Genomic DNA, 22,675 nt, shown 5'->3' with positions numbered 1-22,675 from the left:
GATTTCTGAAATTATACTAAAGAGACCAGATCGGATTTCCAGTCTTTAAGATGAAACATTATCATGCATACTGCTCTCATAGTACAAACCAAACATTTACCAACTGTGACAATGTATTTCACCTGTCTCTGGAAGACAAGCTCTGGAAATTCCCAGGATAAAAGAGCAACAAGAGCTTGCCCAGGCCTAGGAATTAGCCTTGCCTGGGAAGTCTTCCACCTCCAAAGTCCAGAGAAAAACAATTTAAATAACAGGTCAGTCTCCTTTTGATAAGGCTTTTGCTTATAAGCTGAATTCCGAGGTGTTCTGAGTGCGCTTTTTGCTAACAAAAGACATTGGATATGGTAAACTTAAAGCAACCAAGAACCATTAAAAGCTGTTGTTCTGGGCTGGGTGCAGTGGCTCATGCCTGTAAGCCCAGCACTTTGGGAGGCTGAGGCGGGCAGATCACAAGGTCGGGACTTCGAGACAAGCCTGGACACCATGGTGAAAATCTGCTTCTACTAAATAAAAATACAAAAATTAGCTGGGCTTGGTGGTGTGCACCTGTAATCCCAGCTACTCAGGAGGCTGAGGCAGGAGAATTACTTGAACCTGGGAGGTAGAGGTTGCAGCGAGCCAAGATGGTGACACTACACTCCAGCCTGGGCAACACAGCAAGACTCCATCTCAAACAAAACAATGCAAAAAGACCCAAAAACTCTTGTTCCGGAATGTAGTTTATCATGACTGGTCTCAATGCTATGTGAAATTAGGAATCAAATTCTGACAGCGGAAAAAGTCTCACATCCTTTCCTACTGCTTCTACTCAGGTGCCTGTTGCATTCTTGCCTTCATCTTTGCAAGCGCTCAGGGCTCTGTGCGGAAAGAGGAAGTGCGACAGTTAAAAGCTTGCAGTGACCTGTAAGCGGGCCAAGTGCCGTTCAGTCCTTTCCCCAGTGAGTCCCTCGTCACTCTCTCTCAGGCCCAGTCAGAAGCTGCGGCCCTGAGGGAGCAGACTCCACGCCACTCCTGCACCTGTGCCTGCTTTGACTGCATCTGCACACTCACAGGATTGCCTCAGCTCGGACACAGGTTTTGGCCAGCAGGAATGACCTTACTGGCCTCTGTCTCTCCATATTGTCTCCTCGGGAGTACCAGAAAACTCCACGGAACCAAACTGGTGCCTTGGTTTCTATCAGGGCCTGTTCTCGCTGGAATCCCCTGCAGTATATGCTCCTGGTCCCTGGTGCTCTGCAAGCTTCCACCGGGGCTGACTGACAAGGGCATGCCTTCAGGGAGCTGGCCAATCTCTGAAATGGAGGTGGGAAAATCCCCTTGCTTCTTACCCAGCACTAAAGCCTAGCAGGTTGGGAGTTTTTCCAATGTGATGAAAGGAAGAGAAAGACCTCAAGCCAAAAATCCTTGACAGTGGCTGACTCCACAGGGATAGGCCAAGGGTGGAGGAGACCTATGAGGGCTTCAGCTGCTGCACTCTCCGCCCTGTGTCTCTGTGGAGTTGGAATGTCTCGCAAGTATTATTACTTGTATGATAAAGTAGAACAAGTGGTTTTAACTTAATTTAACCAATCTATAGCTCTTCATGCTAGTTTTTTTCACCACGCTCAGCTGTACTTAACTGTGGAAGCTGAGCCTGTCGGAGCTGTGGTGTGGCCAGGTTCCTGTAGAGTCTGTCCTGCTGTGGTCCCAGCTGCAGTGTGGCAGGAGCAGCGTCCCCAGACAGGTGTGTGCCCTGGCCTTGCCAAATACAGGTGTTTCACAGCTTCACAACCTGTCCACTTGTCTATAAATGCCCAGCTTGCCCCACAGTGCTGTGAGAGGCCCAGATAGAACATATATGACAATGCTTTGTGAACTGTATAGCACCTTAAAAAGAAAATAAAAGTGACAGAATATGAAGCCGGGTGCAGTGGCTCACGCCTGTAATCCCGGCACTTTGGGAGGCAGGCAGATCACTTGAGGCGAGGAGTTCGGGACCATCCTGGCCAATATGGCAAAACTCTGCCTCTACTAAAAATACAAAAATTAGTCGGGTATGGTGACGCATGCCTGTAATCCCAGCTACTTGGGAGGCTGAGGCAGAAGAATCACTTGAACCCAGGAGGTGGAGGTTGTGGTGAGCTGTGATTGCGCCACTGCACTCCAGCCTGGGCCACAGAGCGAGACCCTGTCTCAAAAAAAAAAAAAAAAAGAAAGGTGACAGAATATGGACCCTTGAGGGAGACTGCACCTCACAGACTTCACCTCTGCTCAGCATGGGCTTCCCTGCTGCCCTCATCTGCCACCACATAGAGAATGGGAAACTGTAATCAGATTCAAGTTGGATTTTTTTTTAAACCCTAAGTTAACTGTATAATGTGAAATAAGAAGTCAGGACTATGTTCTTAGGATGTTTTCAGTCATTTGGTCAGACTTCTCTGGAGCAGCTCCTAGTTAATGGCTCCATCCCTCCCCTGAAAGTTGATTCCTCCATCCGAGCACCTAATCTTGTGCTGGACCACAGGATCAGCCCATTCCTGTGGGACTGCAGTCTCAACAGCTTTCTTGGGAAAGCAGCACAATTCTTAGATCACCACAAGAATCACCTGTGCAACCTTTTACAGATGGAGAAAGAGAAGCCCAGAACACTCACGTGACTGGCCTGAGTCTCAGTGACTGAGGGGCATTTCTATTAGTAACACTTGCCCATAAGAGAAAGAACGCATTCTGCGTAGCTGGACTGTCGATGCTTTCCAGAAAACACTGGCCTTCCAGCTCTGCATTTCCTCCAGCCATCTTCATAGTTTTCAAGGAGTTCCATTTTCACCTATAATTGTCTTTTCATATACACTGTTCTGCAGTTTCCTACGGAATGCAGCAAGATATTTAATCATACTCATTTAACAAATATTTAAATCATTTATTGCCATTAAGTTACAGCATCTCAATATACACACTGCATGGAAATACACAGATAACATTTTTAAACAGTGGGGACAAGATTTTAGGTACATGGCCAGCTGTTGGTTGTCTTGTGGTCATTAAAGACAATGTCAAGAATTAGGAGTACTTAAGTGCTGGTAGTTACAAATTTTGTTCTCTTCAGTTTTTCATTAAGTAAATTCTAATAGATAATATACATATTACTGCAGAAAAAACCATCATCAGAAATTATTAAATTAATTGCATATTTTGAGCTACTCTTTATGGAAAGAAGTAAAATATTTAATACTTGTAAGGCAGCAGAGAGTTGGTTTAGAGACTCTCAGCTATGTCTATAAAAATAGAATGGTTAGTAAAAATAGCATTCAGTGTATTTTCCTTAGTGAGGCTATTTATAATGAAATCTGTGACTCAGCAGCAGCTGGCAATGCTGTCCCTTCAAGACCTTGTTCTTCATTTTCCATTGTTATGCAGATGCCTTTTTAGTCATCCTGGAAAGAAACAAAAAGAAAAATTCAATGAGAAACAAAATTTCAATGCCAATCGCAAGGGCTTTGGATGGCTTTAAAAAGACACTTTTACATAACATTTATTTCAACTTCCAGCTTAAAAAACAGTAATATAGGCTGGGTATCCCTCATCTGAAATGCTTAGGCCCAGACATGTTTCAGATTTTTTCAGATTTTTGAATAACTGGATTATACCAGTTGAGCATCCCTAAACTGAAAATCCAAAAGCTGAAATGCTCCAATGAGCACTTCTTTTGAGTGTCATGTTGGCACTCCAAAAGTTTCATATTTTGGAGCATTTCAGATTTCTGGATTTGGGATGCTCGGCCTGTATCCTACTTCATGTTAACTTGCATGTTTTATTAAGTGGTTTCCCCAACTGCTAAAGCACATCTATACACACTCCAGTCCCCAAGTACTCCCTCAGACGAGAGTTTAGTTTCATTCACCCCAATTCCTCAAATTCCTGAAAAGAAAGTAGCTAAATTGAAATCTGCTTACTCGTATTTGATAAGCCGCCCTCCCTGGATGAGCTGGGCTACTTCATTTGTTGCGTGGCATGCAAACAGAAGCCAGTTCCGAGGCTGTACCTTGTAGGCAAATCTCATGAATGCCAAAGAATAGCAACAGAGGGCTGCCAAAAATAGCAGAGCAAAGATAATCAATAACTTAGAAACTGAGAGAGTTGATAGGACCACAGAGATGAACAGTTCCATTGCCTTGATCAAAAAAGAACCTCTTCTGCGAAAGCCTTTGACAGATAAAAGTTGTTACTTAAATGCCCATATGAATAGGAAGCTCATAAAAAATTTTACTGTACTGCTATGCATTTTTGTTAATTATTTAAACAAGGAACAAGAGTAGGCTGAAATTCATTCCAGCCACTTTTTCTTTTATCTTCTAGAGTTGCTTATAATCCATTCATTATCGGAAATAATTATTTATTCCCTCCACAACAGTTTTATGTTCAAATATCAGGGTTTCAAGTAAGTTTAATAACACTTTCCCCCCAAAAAGTTCACAATATAAATCATTAGAGTGACTATTAGAATGATTAAGATGACACATTCTTCAGCTGGTTGTGCTAAATCTGAAAGGCAAATAAGATGTTACTACTTCCTAGATAAATATTTCTAATTAATCTTGTTTCTTACTCACATGGAGAAGTAACACTCTTCCATGCCATCACATTCTGTATGTGACTTTCTAATAGTGACTGTAACATCTGGTGCTACAATCTTGAAATGCAAGCAGGCACTCTACTATGTTGAAAGTCCTCTCAATTATCGAAATCTGCATTCTTACCAAATGTCATCCGCCCACTGATAATCTCTGGAGACTTTTTCATGTCATTGATGGCAGCAATGGGAAGACCCCAGTTGGCTACCGGGCCCCAGAAGTGCTACAAAAAATGAGAGGAAAAGAATGAAGAGAGGAAAAAGTTAAGACAGAACTATAAATAGCTGAAATTTTCCTTACTTTAAATAACCATGTGAAACTCGTGAAAACAAATCTTCGTTTCCATTTTGCAGGTTTACTGGGTTAATTGATGGTTAACATTCAGGTATTGGATTGTCCAAGTGTTCCCATAGGAATCAGCAGTTCTTACAGGTGAGCCCAGAGCTAGAAAGGGTTTGGCAGCTTCCCAAGATCCCTACTGGTTTCCACACTACAACCAAGTCGTCTCTGATTGTCCCATTTAGAAAATTTAAAAATAAGATTAACTTCTTACACAATTCATTGTTGCTATAATTCAAACCCTGTTAGAACTATTCTCCATAATTTTTATGTTTAAATCTATCCACACTCCTTTTCCCAAATTTTCATTAGGATATTTGTTAATAATTCTTAAAATGCAGACCATAAATTGGGTACTTTTCTGAAGAAAGAAGCTTAATAAGAGAATAAATTGTTTTTCAGCTCATATGAGCTATTCTAAGCTAAAAGAACTTGGAAATCAATACCCAGGACCCCAGACACTAAGAAATTAAGATTGGAAAGTACTTTTGACATAATAGCAAAAACTTACATTAATATTAAAGAAATGAACCAATAGTTTTTCATTCTACAACTACACTCATTCAAGGATACCAAAGTGAAGTTGTCTGTGTTTGACAGCAGCCACAATCAATTTTAGAGGCTGAAATAAAACAAGGTTTGTGGCTTTTGTTCATTAAATGAAAAATTGTTTCATTAATTTAGAATTTGGAAATAATATTTCCAAATCTGAAAGAAACCACATCTTGTTAGCTAAACACCCCTTTTAGTTATCCCAACACTAAAAACAGTCTTTGCTTGACTTCTGCCTATCATAATGTTTAGGTTAAATTCAGACTGTTAAACACATTTCTAGACTTTGCTTCTATTATTGACGAGGGGTTAAAATACAAAAATTCCCTAAAAAGTGGTAAACCAAGGGAAATAAGAAAAATAAATGGGAATTAGATTTGGCATAATAGAGTATTTTAAAATGTTTACTTAACATGTAAGCCACAAGGTGATTGAAATAACTATAAAAGGTCAAAGTTCCCATATAGCCATCACAATAAGTATTTCAGGGTTTAACATGTGAGTTATAAACTCTGTAAATTAGGCACAATTGGTTTAAAGAATCTTGAGATTCTGAGCTGGCTAATTAGTCCTCTTGCGTTCAGACTAGATATTATCTAAGATACTCACTATTGCAACTTTCACTTAATTTCTTACATTTAGATGAGGTGGCTAGCGGCTCGCAAATTGGACAGCACGACTTTAGAGGAAATATTTCTTTGAAAATGACAAGTTGGGTTGGGTGCAGTGGCTCACACCTGTAATCCCAGCACTTTGGGAGGCCAAGGTGGGTGGATCATGAGGTCAGGAGTTCAAGACTAGCCTGGCCAACATGATAAAACCCTGTGTCTACTAAAAATACAAAAATTAGCTGGGTGTTGTGGCAGGTGCCTGTAATCCCAGCTACTTGGGAGCCTGAGGCAGAGAATTGCTTGAACCTGGGAGGTAGAGGTTGCAGTGAGCCGAGATTGCACCACTGCACTCCAGCCTGGGCAACAGAGTGAGACTCTGTCCAAAAAAAAAAAAAAAAAATGACAAGATGACAAGTTGGAGAGAAGTGCACTCCTGCAGAATTCTATGAACAATGACCTTTAATTTCTTATATTTAGATGAGATATGGCCAGTTTTTTTTTCCTTATTCCCCAGACTCTTTTAAGGGAGAGTATCTATCTCTCCCTTACCTACTTCTTTTCCTACCTGTCCTGTTATTTGGTGTCACTTCATTTTTCACCTCTCTATTATTCCATAGTGATCTTCCTTTTCTTCCTGTTTTGACCAGGCCTTTCTCCACTTGGTCTATTTTCATCTCCTTTTCCATTTACTCTCTTTCCATTCCTCTGCACTATATGGTGGTGTTGCTGTCTACTTTATCATGCATGAACCCAGGGCTGTGACAAAGCCTGAAGAGTTATTCTAAGAGGGGCATATAAACCAGTTTCTCTACCACCAGTTGTGAATGTGTCTTCTTTCATAGGTGAGGGTAAAGCAGAAATGGACAATGGAATAAATCTAAACCTAAAGTAGCCCTGGGAGATTCCTGGCTAAGTGACGGTATTAAAAATTTAAGTGTGGGCTGGGCGTGGTGGCTCACACCTGTAATCCCAGTACTTTGGAAGGCTAAGGCAGGCGCATCATGAGGTCAAGAGTTCAAGACCAGCCTGACCAATATGGTGAAACCCCATCTCTACTAAAAATACAAAAATTAGCTGGGTGTGGTAACTCACACCTGTAATCCCAGCTACTTGGGAGGCTGAGACAGGAGAATCACTTGAACCCATGAGGCAGAGGTTGCAGCCAAGATCGTACCACTGCACTCTAGCCTGGGCAACAGAGCAAGACTCCATCTCAAAAAATAAAAATAAAAAACTAAAATAAAAAGTTTAAGTGTGATGAGTGTTAGGTTATAGGAAACAGAGTTCTGCAAGTTAAGAACTATACATACACTTATGACTGTAAATGTTGAGCTATACTGAAAATAAGAAGAATACAAAAGGTAAAGACAATTTTAACACTAGTTTGCTAAAATATCTAACCTTAGAAAGTTTATAATGCATCTTTTCTATCTAGTACATGATTCTAGTTCTCTCTTCCCTTTTTTAGAATATGATTGATTTATGCTGTCAGATATTCAGCAATTTTGAGAAAAATAAGGAACTTTATTAAAATTCAAAAAGAAATTAACATATGTTGGATTAAACATTTTACTTCATTATAATTCTTAATTGTGCTGAAAAGAAAGTTCCAACAGAATTGCACACCACCACTTCCTGCGTGAAATCAAGCCATGGAAATGAACTCTACCCTACAGGAAAAAAATCATCCCACCTTTCTTTTCCTGCTTTCTCTTTTTCTTTCTCTGTTTCCTTTCATCATTGCCAGGCTCCACTGTGACTGTTATCAATGAAGTAATTATATGCTTGTTTCTAAAAACAGGAGTAGGGAGCAGCCCCAGGAGCATGGCTCTCACAGAGCTCATGTCTAGGCTCCCTAGGACAGGCCAGGGTGCAGTAGGCACCCTTCGCAACCTGCCAGCCATGGCGACTAGAGAGGCTCTCACAAGCAAAGGACACTAAGTCTGTTGTCCATAACTCTGTTAATGCAGAAAGTCTGCAAAAGCCTGAAATGGATGGAAATAATTTTCTTACCGTACTATTTTGTGAAGAGTCACCGAAGTTCAGACAGGAGAGACATGGGGAAAAAAAAAAATCAAATGATTTTGGTCTTATTAGGTTACTGCAACCTCACACCTGTATTCAAATTTCAGTAACAGGACTACAATGTTAACAGAGTACATTCTTTCATTATTTTTAAAAGATCAAGTAATATCATTTCTAATAAGAACTTTGACTTAATGAAATTAGATCTTAATTTTATGGAGAGTAAGTGCAATCCTTAGAGCAGAACTATCCAGTAGAAATATAATGCAAGGCACAAATACAAGCCACATATGTAATTTAAAACTTCTAGAAGCCACATTAAAAAAAGTAAAAAGAAGGCCATGCACAGTGGCTTATGCCTGTAATCCCAGCACTTTGGGAGGCTAAGGCAGGAGGATTGCTTGAGGCCTGGGGTTCACTATTAATCTGGGCAACATAGTGAGACCCCATCTATACACAAATATATTTTAAAAATTAGCTGGGCATGGATGGTTTGTGCCTCCAGAGGATTGTTTGAGCCCAGGAGTTCAAGTCTGCAGTGAGGTATGATCACACCACTGTATTCCAGCCTGGGCAACAGAGCAAGACCTCATCTGGAAAAAAAAGAAAAAAAAAAAGAAAAGTAGAAAAGTAAAAAGAAACCACAGAAATTACTTGTATTAATAGTTTACTTAATCCACATGTATGCAAAAAATTTTTAATTTCAAAATGTAACCAATAAAAACTATTCATTAGAACTTTTACATGCTTTTTCATACAATTCTTTGAACTCTAGTGTGTATTTTACACTACAGCACATCTCAGCTTGAACTAGTCACATTTCAAGTGCTCAGAAGCCACCTGTGGCTAGTGGCTCTCAAACTGGACAGCACAGCTTTCGAGGAAATATTTCCTTAAAAGTGCCAAGTTGGAGAGAAGCATACTGCTGCAGAATTCTATTAACAATGAAACTTTCCCTTCTGCTTACTAACACATTGCATCAGAATGTGAACCCCTGGAGGAATGTATTTTTTGTTACTACTGGACTACTTAAAGTAGTGCCTGGCATTTAAATTAGAATTTAAATTATACCTGTTGAATGAATGAATGAATAGTAAAAATGTCAGTGCTGTTTTCCAGAATGTTAAACTTAAAAATACACCAAAAACTTATATTGAGTTACTTTTATTTCTGAAATAGCAATTTCTCTTGCCAGGATATACCTGAGCTCTTCTCTTAGGGCAAAATCTCAAAGTTGAGCTACTGAAGGAGTTATTGAAATAAAATAATAAAATTGAGCAGTACAGCAGGGGGAAAAATGAAATAAAATCCTTTATAAACACACGCAAGTCCAAAGAATTCTACTAGTTGTTTTGTTTTAGAGAGCACAGAGATTATAATATGTAACATGAAAATAATCGTTGATGGTGCCAATAATACAGTAGTCCCCCTTATCCTCAGAGGATGCATTCTAAGACCTCCAGTGGATGCCTGAAACCATGGATAATACGGAACCCTATATATACTATGTCTTTCTCCTATACATACATACCTATGATAATGTTTAATTTATAAATTAGGCAGAGTAAGAGATTGACAACAATTACTAATAATAAAACAGAACAATTATAACAATAAACTGATATAAAAATTTTGAGAATGTGGTCGCTTTCTCTTTCAAAATATTGTAATATTTTCTTGGACCACAACTGGCCTTGAGTGACTGAAACTACAGAAGGCGAAACTGCAGATGAGAGGGTCCTACTGTGTGCTTCAGATAGGTTATATTATGAAATGTATGTCATTCATATATAATTATATATACAAATGTAATTATCCAAATTATATTTCACACCAAGTGCAAACTGACCACAATGCTTTATAGCAGAGAGATTGATAACCTTACTGGATCAGACAGCACAATCTAGCTAGAACGGTCACCTACAGCATTGCTCTCCTTAAAATACCTTTGTCAGTATCTGAACACTGGCCCTTTAGATAACTATGAATAACCAAGGGCACATTTCTTCCCTATAAAAATATTTTAAAGGATGTAGTACTTACAATGTAAAGTTTCAACTTGGACATAACTTAGTTTTTCCTTTAGGACTCTCTCCTTAAATCATACAACAGCTCAATTATACCCTATTTTACAACAGAAGACCTTAGTATTGATTACAAATGTATGAGAATAAGGGAGAATTACCTTCTGCCTTCATACCCTGCTCAATTCAAAAGTCCTACATGAATATAATCACATTAATTACTGTAAAACAAGCTGAGAGTAAAGTCAGTTTAAATATGTCTGTTAAATACAAAACACTACAACTCATCATCCCTCAATTCTAAATCAGGACTTTCTAGAATGCATAAATCAATGACTCAATCAAAATATCTGAAAAGCATATTTGTGCAGAACCAAATTAGAAAAAAAAAAATGCTTCCAAATATGTATTATTACCTGTTTCAAAGATAAATTTATAAGCCACATATAAACTGCAATTTGGGGACAGTAATGCAAAACCATTTAGAAAATATTCTTGATTTTCTCTTTATTTGGTATGCTGCCTTTATTTTCAGTAAAAAAGCAAACAAACACAAAACTCATAGATTTTCTTGGGTTCACTTATGATTTTCAATTCTCATGGAGGAGAAACTGTATTCCAGTTAAAAATTAAGTATTCCGTTTTTTAAAAAAATAAACTTTATTTTTCAGAGAAGTTTTAGGTTCACAGTAAAATTGAACCCAAGTACCTTCCATATACACCCAGTCCCAAAACATGCACGCACTCTCCCATTATCTACATCTGCCGCCATGGTGTATTTATCATAATCACGAAACTTACATTGACACAGGATTGTTACCCAAAGTCCATATCTACATTAGGGTTCACTGTTAGTGCTGTACATCCTGTGGGTTCGGACAAACATATAATACCATGCATCCATCATTACAGTGTCTTACAGTAGTTTCACTCTCTAAAAGTCCTCTGTGCTCCACCTAAACCCTCACAACCACTGATCTTTCGACTGCCTCTGTAATTTTGCCTTTTCCAGAACGTCATGTAGTTGGAATCAGGTAGTATGCAGCCTTTTCAGACTGGTTTCTTTCATGCAGTAATATGTATTTAAGTTTCCCTCATGTCTTTTCATGGTTTCATAGCTCATGTTTTAGTGCTGAATAATATTCCATTGTCTGGATGTACCACAATTTATTTTGCCATTCACCTGCCAAAGGACATCTTGTTTGCTTCCAAGTTTCAGCAATTATGAATAAAACCTCTATAAAAATCCACATGCAGGTTTTTGTGTGGACATAAGTGTTCAACTCCTAGGGGTAAGTACCAAGGAGTATGTAAGAAACTGCCAAACTGTTTTCCAAAGTGGCTGTATGATTTTGCATTCCCACCAGCAATGAATGAGAGTTCCTGTTGATTCATATCCTCATCAGCATTTGCTTTAGTCAGCGTTCTGCCTTTTGGCCTTTCTGATAGATATTTAGTGGTATCTCGTAAATTTGCACTTCCCTGATGACATATGATGTAGAACAGTGGTGTCCAATCTTTTGGCAGAGCATATTTTCATATGCTTATTTGCCATCTGAACACGGTGAGGTATATGTTTAGGACTTCAGCCCATTTTTAATTGAGCTCCTTGCTTATTATTGAGTTTTGTTTTTGTGGTTTTTGCTGGCTTGTTTTGAGAGGGAGTCTTGCTCTGTTGCCCAGGATGGAGTGCAGTGGCATGATCTCGGCTGACTGCAATCTCCACCTCCCAGGTTCAAGTGATTCTCCTGCCTCAGCCTCCCAAGTAGCTGGGATTACAGGCACCCGTCACCACACCTGGCTAATTTCTGTATTTTAGTAGAGAATTAGGTAGAGGTTTCACCATGTTGGCTAGGCTGGTCTCAAACCCTTGACCTCAAGTGACCTGCCTGCCTTGGCCTCCCAAAGTGCTGGGATTACAGGCGTGAGCCACCACACCTGGCCTTATCATTAAGTTCTTTGTACATTTTGGAAAAGTCCTTTATCAGTTATGTCCTCTGCACATATTTTCTCCTATCTTTTCATTCTCTTGACAGCATCTTTCACAGAGCAAAACTTTTTAATTTTTACGAAGTCCAGCTCATCAATTATTTCTGGGATCATGCCTTTGATCTTGTATCAGAAAAACTGATCATCAAACCCAAAGTAATTTAGATTTTCTCCTAAATTATCTGCTAGGAGTTTTATAGTTTGTGATGTACATTTAGGTCTGTGATCCTTTTTGAGTGAATTTTTGTAAATAGTATAAGGTTTGTGTCTACATTCGTTTCTTCTTCTTATTTTTTTTGCAATTGCATGTCCAGTTCCAGCACTATTTGTTGAAAAGACTGTCTTTGCTACATTGTTTTGCCTTTGCTTCTTTGTCAAAATTTAGTTGATTTTGTTTATGTAGGTCTACTTCTGGGCATTTCATTTTGTTCCATTGATTGATCTGTCTATTCCTTTGCCCATACCACACTGTCTGGATTACTGGGGCTCTACAGTAAGTTTTAAAGTTAGGTAATGTCAGTCCTCCAACTTTGTTCTTCTCCTCCAATACTGTGTTGGCTGTTTTCAGGTTTACTGCCCTGTCCATTTAAACTCCAAAATCTGTGTGTTGATATCCACAGAATAACGTGCTGGGACTTTAACTTTCACCTATTCACTTAAAAAATGTACTTTATGGCTTCTCTTTGGCATATTCAAAGTAGTCTTGTACATCACTAGTCTTGTACTTTGGGGCCATCATTAAATAAAATAAGAGTTACTTGAACAGAAGCACTGCAATACCACGACAATCTGACAAATGAGATGGCTAAGTGACTAGGTGGCATGACTAAGTGACTAACAAGTAGGTAGCATCTACAGCATACAGATGGTGGACAAAGGAATGGTTCATGTTTCAAGAAGGACAAAGTGGGATGGCATGAGATTTCATCACGCTACTCAGAATGACACAAAATTTACAATTTATGAATTGGTTGTTCCTGGAACTTTCCACTTAGTATTTTCAGACCTTAGTTGGCCACAAGCAACTGAAACTGCAGAAAGCAAACTGTGGATAAGGTGGGTGGAGAGCTACTGTATTTCCTTTCTTCTGCTTATTTTCATTCTAATTTGCTTTTTTTTTGTTTTTTATTTTTTAGTTTTGTAAGGTGGAGGCTTAGATGATTTTAGAACCTTCTTGTTTTCTAACATATGCATCCAATGCTATAATTTCTCTCTAATCACTGCTTTAACTGTATCCCACAAATTCTGATAAGTTGTGTTTGCACTTTTATTTAGTTCAAAATATTAAAAAATTTATCTTGACATTTCTTCTTTGATCCAGTTATTTAGAAGTGTGCTGTTTAATCTCCAAGTATCGGGGATTTTCCAGCTATCTTTCTGTTAGTGACTTCTAGTTTAATTCCAAAGCACACACCATATGATTTCTAGTCTTTTAAATTGGTAAAGATGTGTTCTATTCTCCAGAATATAATTTATCTTGGTGAGTGTTCCATGTGAGCTTGAGAAGAATGTGTATTCTGCTGCTGTTACATGTAGCAGTCTACTGAGGTTCATCATATCCAGCTGTTGATTCATTGTTTTGTTGAGTTAAATTATGTCCATACTGATTTTCTGCCTGCTGGGTCTATTTATGATGGAGGGGTGAAATCTCCAATTATATTAGTGGAGTCATCATTTTTTCTTGCAATTCTATCAGTTTTTGCCTCATGTGTTTTAATGCTCTAATGGTGCATACACATTAAAGATTGTTACCTGTATTAGGGCTCTCCACAGAGACAGAACTAATAGAAGATGTAGAAGATGTATAGCTATAGATACATATACACGTACATGTGTATATATGTATAATTGTTAATGGAAATTGGCTTATGCTGTTATAGAAGTAATAAGTCTCATAAGCTGGAGAATCAGTAAAGCCAGCGCTGTAACTCAGTCTGAATCCAAAGGCCTGAGAACTAGGGGAGCCAATGGTGTAACTCAGTCCAAGGCTAAAGGCCCTGAGAACCTGAAGGGCCACTGGTGTAAATCCTAGAGTTCAAAAGCCCAATAACCTAGTGTTCTGATATCTGATGGCAGAAGAAAATGGATGTCCAAGCTTCAGAGGAGAAAGCAAATTGTCTGTTCTCTACCTTTCTGTTACTAGGGCCCTCAACAGATTGAATGATGCCCACTTACATGGGTGAGGGCACATCTTTACTCAGTCTACTGATTCAAATGCCAATCTCTTCCAGAAACACCTGCATAAACATGCCCAGAAATAATGTTTTACCATCTAGCTGGGTATCTGTTAACCCAGGAAAGCTGACACCTAAAATTAACCATTGCATATGTCTTTTTGGAGAATTTATCCCATTATCATATGTAATGTCTCTCTTTATCCCTGGTAATTTTCCTTGCTCTGAACTATGCTCCATCTATAGCTACCAATGCCTTTTCTTGATTAATGTTAACATGGTACACCTATCTCTATTTAATCTAGATGTGTATTTACACTTAAAGTGGGTTTCTTGTAGACAATGTATATTCAGTCTTATTTTTTGATCCACTCATACAATATGTCTTTTAATTGGTACTTTTAGTCTACTGATATTCAAAGTATTGATATAGTTTTATTACTATTTACCATATTTGTTACTGTTTTCTATTTGTTGTCCTTGTTCTTTGTTCTTTTTTTGCCTTCCATTCTTTTTCTGCCTTTTATGGTTTTAAATGAGCATTTTGTATGATGCCATTTTCCCTTCTTTCCAAAAATAACAATTATTATTATTATTTTTTTTTTGAGACAGTCTCGCTCTGTTGGCCATGCTGGAGTGCAGTGGCACGATCTTGGCTCACTGCAATCTCCATCTCCCAGGCTCAAGCAATTCTCCTGCCTCAGCCTCCCAAGTAGCTGGGATTACACGCATGTGCCACCACGGCCAGCTAATTTTTATATTTTCAGTAGAGATGGGTTTCACCATGTTGGCCAGGCTGATCTCGAACTCCAGACCTTCGGCCAGTTATAATTATTTTTTAAAATTTTTCACTGGGTGTGGTGGATTGTAAGGACTCCCCAGCCTTGTGGAACTGTAAGTCCATTAAACCTCTTTTTCTTCCAAGTCTTGGGTATGTCTTTATAAGCAGTGTGAAAAGGGACTAAAACAGGTGGGTCTCCTGTTCCCTGTGCAGCCCTGCACAGCAGCCTCTCCAACAGGCTCTGGGGCAGCCCCAGGGTGGGTAGACTGGGTGGGGCTGCTGTGGCCCTTCACTTGGGCAGGACATCAGAGGATTTGAACACCAGCTTCCCATCACGGGTCTTGATCTTCTTCACAGCCACAGACCTGAAGGAGCTGGTACAGCTGAAGGAGCTGGCTCCAGCCCCTGCCAGAACCAAAGCTGGAGCCCAGGCCATAGGTGAGGCCAGGGCTTGTTAAGTTCCTGTAGGCCAAGCTCAGCTCATCTGCATAGCCACTGGTGGTCTTCATATGGATACTCATGTTCTGCATCCCAGACTCCAGCCAGCTCTCCTCACCCTCCAGAGCTTCCTGTAGGTGACAATCTCGATGTCCAGGGCAAGCTTGACATTCATCAGCTCCTGGTACTCATGCAGAGGCCACACCATGTCCTTCTTGGTCTGCTGTAGGGCAGCCTCCAGCTCAGAAAGCTTGGCATTGGCATCCTTAATGGTCAGCTCCCAGTGCAGCCTGGCATCTGAGATGGTGGCCTCCAGGGAAGCCCTCTGGCCTTTAAGGCCCTCAATCTCAGCCTGGAGCCAGCTGATGTTCCGGTTCATCTTGGAGATCTCAGTCTTTGTACAACGCAGGTCATCCCATGATTTCAGGCCAGCGTCTGCAGCTTCTCATACTTGATCTGGTACATGTTCTCAGCCTTGGCCCGGCTCCGGTTGGCAGTCTCCTCATACCGGGCCTTGACCTCAGCAATGATGCTGACCATGTCCAGGGAGCAGCTGTTGTCCAAGGACAGCACCACTGATGTGTCCAAGATCTGGGACTGCAGCTCCCGGATCTCCTCTTCACAAAGCTGCCTAAGGAAGTTGATCTCATCAGTCAGCCCTTCAGGTGAGACTCCAGCTCTACCTTGTTCACATAAGCGTCATCCACATCCTTCTTGATGAGAACAAATTCATTCTCCAGCTCTGTATGGTTATGGATCTCATTTTTGTACTTGTTCTTGAAGTTCTCTACCATCTCCTGCGTGTTGCCAAGCTCCGCCTCCAGCTTCTCCTGGCCCAGAGTGTCCAGCTCCCACAGAAGGCTGTTGAAGTCACTCTCGAACATGTTGTCCATGTTGCTCTGAGCCGTCTTCTGCTGCTGCAGGAGGCTCCACTTGGTTCCCAGCATCTTGTTCTGCTGCTCCATGAACTGCACCTTGTCGATGAAGGAGGCAAAGTTGTTGTTGAGGGTCTCAATCTGCTCCTTCTTCTGGGTGCACATGGCCTGAATGTTGGGGTCCACTTCCAGCTTAAGGTGGCTCAGCAGGTTCTGGTTAACTGTGACGACTGTGATGCCTCCCCTACTCCTGGCCCCGCCACAGCCTCCAGCCAGACCCATGCCAGCGCCCAGGCCACCCTGGAAGCTGCTGCTACTGCCCACTCGGGAGACAATCAAAGAGCTGATGCAGGCCCTGGGCCTGCTCATGTAGGAGCAACTGCTGAAGGGCCGGGGGCCAGAGGTAAACATCCTGTAGGGCTTCTGGGTCACCCTGATGGACATGGTGGAGGCAGAAATGGAGGCAGGCAGGCTGAACGAGGAGGAGATTTGAAAAGGAGCAGAGGACCTGCTTTTAGGTCAGTCTCTAATTTTTCCAAAATTACGGTAATGTTAGCTTTCTCTGAAAGTACTGAGAGGAATTTAGGTAATTTATAACTTACTTATGTAGTACTAAAAGGATCCAACTGACAGCCTAGCATACTATATTTCTAACATTATTCAAAGTAAAATGGGATAAAATTTTGAGATATTCTAGATCATAATTCTACAGTTTGCTGAAATTTATTCTTACCAAATTTTGTCTAGTTTTCTAGTTCAAATTAAAATGAAGGAGGGTTTTAACAATTAGAATTTGTGATATTCAGCTATATTTAGCAAGCCAAAAGTCAGCTGAATGACAGTAAAGACCTTTGTGACTGGACTATCCAGATATTAAGAGACTCTTATGGCCAGTCTTGCTTCGACATTTACAGCTTCATTCAATTTCTGAAAGTCAATTATATGGCAGGGAAGTGCTCAAAGAGTCCAAGGACCAGGTGTGAAAAGCAGTTTGGCAGAGAAAAGGGAGACATATGCAGGAAAACATGGAGCACAAAAATATCTAAAACCTTCTTTTCAAAACCGTTTCTACGCATTATTATTTTCCTTTAAATCCCAAGTTGACATTTCTGTTTTAGCTTCATAAGTTTGGTATCCAGAGGTTCTGAAGTTATCTGTTTGGTTCAGATATCAGCCTTCTCATGTGGCAAATGAAGCACTGGAATTTCTAAGGCCCGTTCCGACTCTAAAATTCCACAAGTCTGGGAAAGATTCCCTTTTACTCTACTGCAACTTCTCACCTGGGTAGTAAGTATAAATTCTGAAAGCTTTCCTGGAGACTCAGAAGTTAAAATTAATTTAGAATACCTCATTAACTTGAGAATATTCAATGCAAACATCCCACTAACCAGATTCATAAGCATGCTAAATGATTAACTGATTTTAAAGCACTCTGTGATCTAGTTTCTTCTTAAGAAAACATCCTCTGCACACATGTACAAATACATATGTGTGTGTCGGGGGGGGTATCCATGCACCTTTACTGTAATATACACAACTTGAGAAGAGGAATCAGTCTCTAGAATAAAGCTGCACAGACCTTGATTGAGTTAATCATTAAAATATATGTCCTACCTCAAAACTTTTTTGCTTATTCTGATTTATTCTTCTTAACCAGAAATCCAGGAAGGAGAATGAGAGAAGAGGAAAAGCAAATAAAAGCTCTCTTTCTTTATTCTGTCAATAAGAAAGGTGAGGGAATCGTTTCTTAAGAAAAAGGTATTGGAATAGAGACCCAGGAAGTTCTTGGTTCAAGATGCTAATCAAGGTAAGTAAGAATAGATAGAAGAAAGTACCAAAAAGCGAGTACCAGAAATCCTGGGGATTAAACATGCAATATTAATTACAATAAAAAATAAATTCAACACTTACTTTTGTCAAGTGCTATATACTATGTCATTAAACAGCTACCAAAGCACAAAAGCGAAACAATTTGCCCAAGCTCACAAAGCTGGAAAGCAAGAGTTGGGCTTCAAATCCATCATTCAGACTCATCACCTAGGTTTAACAGTACTATTATCACAACTAACAATTTCCAATAATTATTTAATATTATTTAATACTGAGATCCTATTTAAGTGTTCTGTTATCCCAGTAATGCCTTTTCCAGCTGTTTTTTCACACCAGGCCCAATCAAAGTCCACACATTGCCTTTGGTTCTTAGGTGTCCTAAGTGAGAGCCGGTTTCATAAACTCTTTCAGTTTAAAAAAAAAAAAAAAAAATCATCATTTAAAATACACGTGGATGGGTTGGGCATAGTGGTTCATGCCTATAATCCCAGAGCTTTGGGCCAAGATGGGAGGACTGCTTGAGGCTGGGAGTTCAAGAACAGCCTGGTCAACATAGCAAGGTCCCATCTCTACAAAAAAACAAAAAACAAAAAACTAACCAGGTATGATTGTGCACACCTGTAGCCCTAGCTACTTGGGAGGCTGAGGCAGGAGGCTCACTTAAGCCCAGGAGTGGGTGGTTACAGTGAGCTATGATCATGCCATTGCACTCCAGCCTGGGTGACAGAGTAATACCCTGTCTCTAAATAAATAAATACACTTGGAAATTCAGTTTAGTAAGAATGTTCAATTTGATTCATAAAACATGATTGAAATAAAATTTATAATCTGTGTAAAATATGATTTTAAATTTATGCTGAAAAATTCAATTAATTTTTAAAATTCTAGAACAGCTTTAGTTGAGAAAACCTCTAGACCCCTTCAGAAGGCTACAAAAAGAATGCAGAGCATGCAAAGTATGTACAACAGGCAACTGATGAAGTAAAAAGAGGAAGGGATAGAACCTTGTTTCTGATTAGAAGAGAGATATAATTACGTTTTCTGCTTTATATTTTATTCTCCTTTGCTAAAGAAAAGCCGGGCTGTAAGCAAAAAGCTTGGAAGAACAAATAGGAAGTACTTCCCTCTGATATGTTCTAGGAAGAAAGGTTTCTCTTTCTAGGGGAGGAAACACTAAAATAAAAAGCTGGTCAGAGTTTTGATACCTGACCTCAAACTGGCCCTCAATCACTGTTTGGCAGACCTAGCATGAATTCCCACTGCTGCCAAGAATGGCAGGGAAAACAGGTCAGCTGAATGTTTCACATCACGTGTTCACCTTTCAAAAATAATTTCAGTTCAAGATCATAGAGCTTTATAGCTCACACAAGATTTTAACTTTCTAAATAAATATAAACTTTACAAAGTGTTTTTGCTTACAAAAACAGAAGGATATAAAATGTAGAGTGATTTGGAGTTTCCTAGTATTTTCACATCCCTTATCCAATTTAATTTTCTTGATAACCCAAAAAGAGCATTATCATTAAACCCATTTGATGGGCAAATAAAGTCTGCTGGGATCAACTTGCTGGGGATCCTGGACTATGAGTCATTCTTCTGAATCCTAGTCTGGTGCTCTACCAGGCAACACTGTTCTGAGTAATGCAATTCTCTTCTTTTCCTTATTTAGTCAAAGTATAATTGAATTAAATACTGGAGAAAGTACAAAAATTTAAAGCTACATAAAATTAATTTTAGAAAAGAAGGTTAGATGATATACTGAAGTATCCTTTTGAAAAGCCTGGCTCTTGGAAACCCATCTAGTAGAAGAAAATATAACACTTAGAAAAGCAGAGCTCTCTTCCTTGAAAATATATTTAACAAATTCTTCCTATGTAATAAAACTGTTAGGGCCAGGCATGGTGGCTTACACCTGTTAACCCCAGCACTTTGGGAGGCCGAGGTGGGCGGATCACCTGAGGTCGGGAGTTTGAGACCTGCCTGACCAACATGGAAAAACCCCGTTTCTACTAAAAATACAAAATTAGCCGGGCTTGGTGGCGCATGCTTGTAATCCCAGCTACTTGGGGCTAAGGCAGGAAAATAACTTGAACCCAGGAGGCAGCGGTTTGGATGAGCCAAAGTAGCACCACTGCACTCCAGCCTGGGCATCAAGAGTGAAACTCCGTCTCAAAAAAAGAAAAAAGAAAAGAAAACTTAGGTAATTATCACCATAATTTTTATATAGCTAGGTGTCAAAACTGTATTTTTAATTTTACCATCCAATGTTATCTTTAGCTGTAACTATTAGGAAGGTTCATTATACAAGATATTAGTAAAAAGCTAAAATTCAAAGCTGTAAAGAAACTTAAGTCCAAGGATTAAGAGCATATCCTCAGATTGCTACTTTGTTCACATTTTTACTACCATGAATCTGATAAATTGCTGTGCTCCACAGTACTAAATATCCATCTTAATTAATCATAGTTCGATTTAAGCATAGAAATGTCTTTTTTTTAAAGTCAGAAGTGAAGCTTCCGTTTACAAGTTTACCATACGGCAGACTGAATTATTTTTCCTACCCTAGTGCTCTATAAAAGTAGAAGTAAAAAGTATTAGCAATAAAATTCAGGATTTAAAACATTTATTGCTAAAATCAAGTTGCCTTCATACTATACCTTTTGGATGGTTATAACAGGATTTATTCCTCCTCAGCTTTCATCTCTTTACCTCTTGACCACACTATTAACTACTGAAAAAAAAACGCAGCTGTACACTTACCTTGGTTTTAAAATCATTCACTGAAAAACTAAAATACTCCTAAATAACCTAAAACTGCTTCAAAGTTATATTCAATATTTTGAAATAAAAGCAAGCGCCTCAAGATTAGAGGTGCAAATAAATTATAGCGTATTTTCAGGCTTTCCAACCGCGAATGCTCCTTGTTTCTAATTGGAAAGGAGGAGTTAACAGAAAATAGAACAAGAAGAAAAAGGTACGTCCTTAGAGACACATCACTTTACTTTGGATGACAGAATTTCGTATATAAAAACATCTTAAATTGTACTTCCTCCCAAGCTTAAAGTCCTTATAATGAGAAAATCGAAAGGCGAACCCAAGGCCAGCACATTTTATTTCCGTTGTCCCAGAAGCGCGCTGGGTGCACCCGAAGCTCCGCTCCAACAGCGCCGCGCCGCGCTCTCAGCAGCGCCTCCCGCTGGCGTCTCCCCAACCCACGCCCCGGTCGCGGCCTCTAGCACACCTGGACCGACGCAGGTGACCGGCGACCCACTCCTAGGATCTGGTAGAAACCGGCCAGGAGACCACTCCCGCCCGAAGGAGCGAGCCACTGGCACCTGGCCTGGAGGGACATTCCCCCACTGCCAACCATGCGAGAGGAACCAGCCTCTGTCACCCCTGCCGGGAGAGGCGTCTCCACGGTCACCCTGCCCTGAGGGGCGCCCACTGTTACCCCTGCCGGGAGAGGCGTCCCCATTGTCACCATGTCCTGAGGGGCGCCCACTGTCACTTTCGTCCCTCCCGGTCCCCACTGCCACTCTGGCCGGGAAGGGCGTCCACTGTTATTCCTACCAGGAGAGGCGTCCCCGTTGTCACCCTGGCCAAGAGGGACGCCCACCGTCACCCGCTCCCTGAAGGGCACCCAATGTCACCCCTGCTTTCAGGGGCGCCCACTGTCACCCTGCCGGGAGAGGACACTGTCACTCCCGCCCTGAGGGGCGCCCACTGTCACCCTGCCGGCAGAGGACACTCACTGTCACCCCCACCCTGAAAGGCGCCCACTGTCAACGGCTCTCTACGCCGTCCGCTTCGCGGCGTGGGGGTCCGGGAGGGATCTGGGTGGGGGCCCCCTGACAAGCGCACCCTCTCGCCTGGGCCCGGGCCCACCCGCTGCCCGGGGCCACCGCGTCCTCGCGGCCGCCCTTGTCGCGGACTGCACGGGTCGCAGCCTCCTGGGCGCCCCTCCGGGTTGCCGGGTCCGGCCTGCGGCGCTCGTCACCTCATGAGGTAGTCCCGGAAATCCTTGCTTCGGACATAGTCCGCCGCTTTCCGCACCAGCGCGCCAGCCATGGCTGTGCCGACACCAGACCCCGAGTGGACACCGCCGCTGCTGCCGCTTCCCAGAGCCAATGACACCCAGGCCAACCCCTCGGCGGCCGACGGCGAGCTAGCTCTGGGGCCCGCCTCACGACACCCCGCCACGCCTTACGGCCGTGCCGCGCCGCCCGGCTCTCGGCCAATGACAGGGCGCAGGGCCGGAGATGGTGGCGCGGACTGGCTGGCTCGTGCGGCACACCTCCTTCCCGCCCTCTGTGGCGCACGGGGGCGGGGCCCGCTGCCGTAAAACGGCTGGGGCAGGGCTGGGGCTGACAGGCGGTTGCTAGGCTCCAGCGGCTCCCGGCCCGCGGGGGCGTGGAGGTGACATCTGT

General features: G+C 41.2%; 1 protein-coding gene across 3 annotated transcripts; it reads right to left on the bottom strand.

The window, feature by feature from the left end:
* Positions 1-2,878: 2,878 nt before the first annotated feature.
* Positions 2,879-22,430, bottom strand: LOC105487553 (mitochondrial pyruvate carrier 1). 3 transcript variants are annotated; one of them, XM_071096233.1, is made up of 5 exons: positions 22,246-22,430; positions 20,684-20,687; positions 4,737-4,833; positions 3,933-4,065; positions 2,879-3,413 (listed from the first exon to the last, which is right to left on the bottom strand). In XM_071096233.1, the coding sequence occupies exons 1-5, from the start codon at positions 22,314-22,316 to the stop codon at positions 3,389-3,391; spliced, it is 330 nt and encodes a 109-aa protein (XP_070952334.1). In that variant the 5' UTR covers positions 22,317-22,430; the 3' UTR covers positions 2,879-3,388. The 3 variants fall into 3 exon arrangements, with proteins under 3 accessions (XP_070952334.1, XP_070952333.1, XP_070952332.1); XM_071096232.1 differs by lacking the exon at positions 20,684-20,687 and having other exon boundaries at positions 22,246-22,413; XM_071096231.1 differs by lacking the exons at positions 20,684-20,687; positions 22,246-22,430 and adding an exon at positions 8,126-8,261.
* Positions 22,431-22,675: the final 245 nt, after the last annotated feature.

Source organism: Macaca nemestrina, chromosome 5 (assembly GCF_043159975.1).
Source record: "Macaca nemestrina isolate mMacNem1 chromosome 5, mMacNem.hap1, whole genome shotgun sequence".
NCBI lineage: Eukaryota > Metazoa > Chordata > Mammalia > Primates > Cercopithecidae > Macaca > Macaca nemestrina.
Note: the sequence above shows the minus strand (reverse complement) of the source record. Positions and strands in the feature narration are given on the sequence as shown.

Excerpts from the sequence above, each read along its gene's own strand:
- LOC105487553 (XM_071096233.1), bottom strand. The coding sequence starts at position 22,316 with ATGGCTGGCGCGCTGGTGCGGAAAGCGGCGGACTATGTCCGAAGCAAG. Across the intron at positions 4,066-4,736 it reads CAGTGGGCGGATGACATTTG|CCCTCTGTTGCTATTCTTTG; the intron begins GTAAGAATGCAG and ends TATTTTTGGCAG. Across the intron at positions 3,414-3,932 it reads GGGCGGCTTATCAAATACGA|GATGACTAAAAAGGCATCTG; the intron begins GTAAGCAGATTT and ends GTTTCTTTCCAG.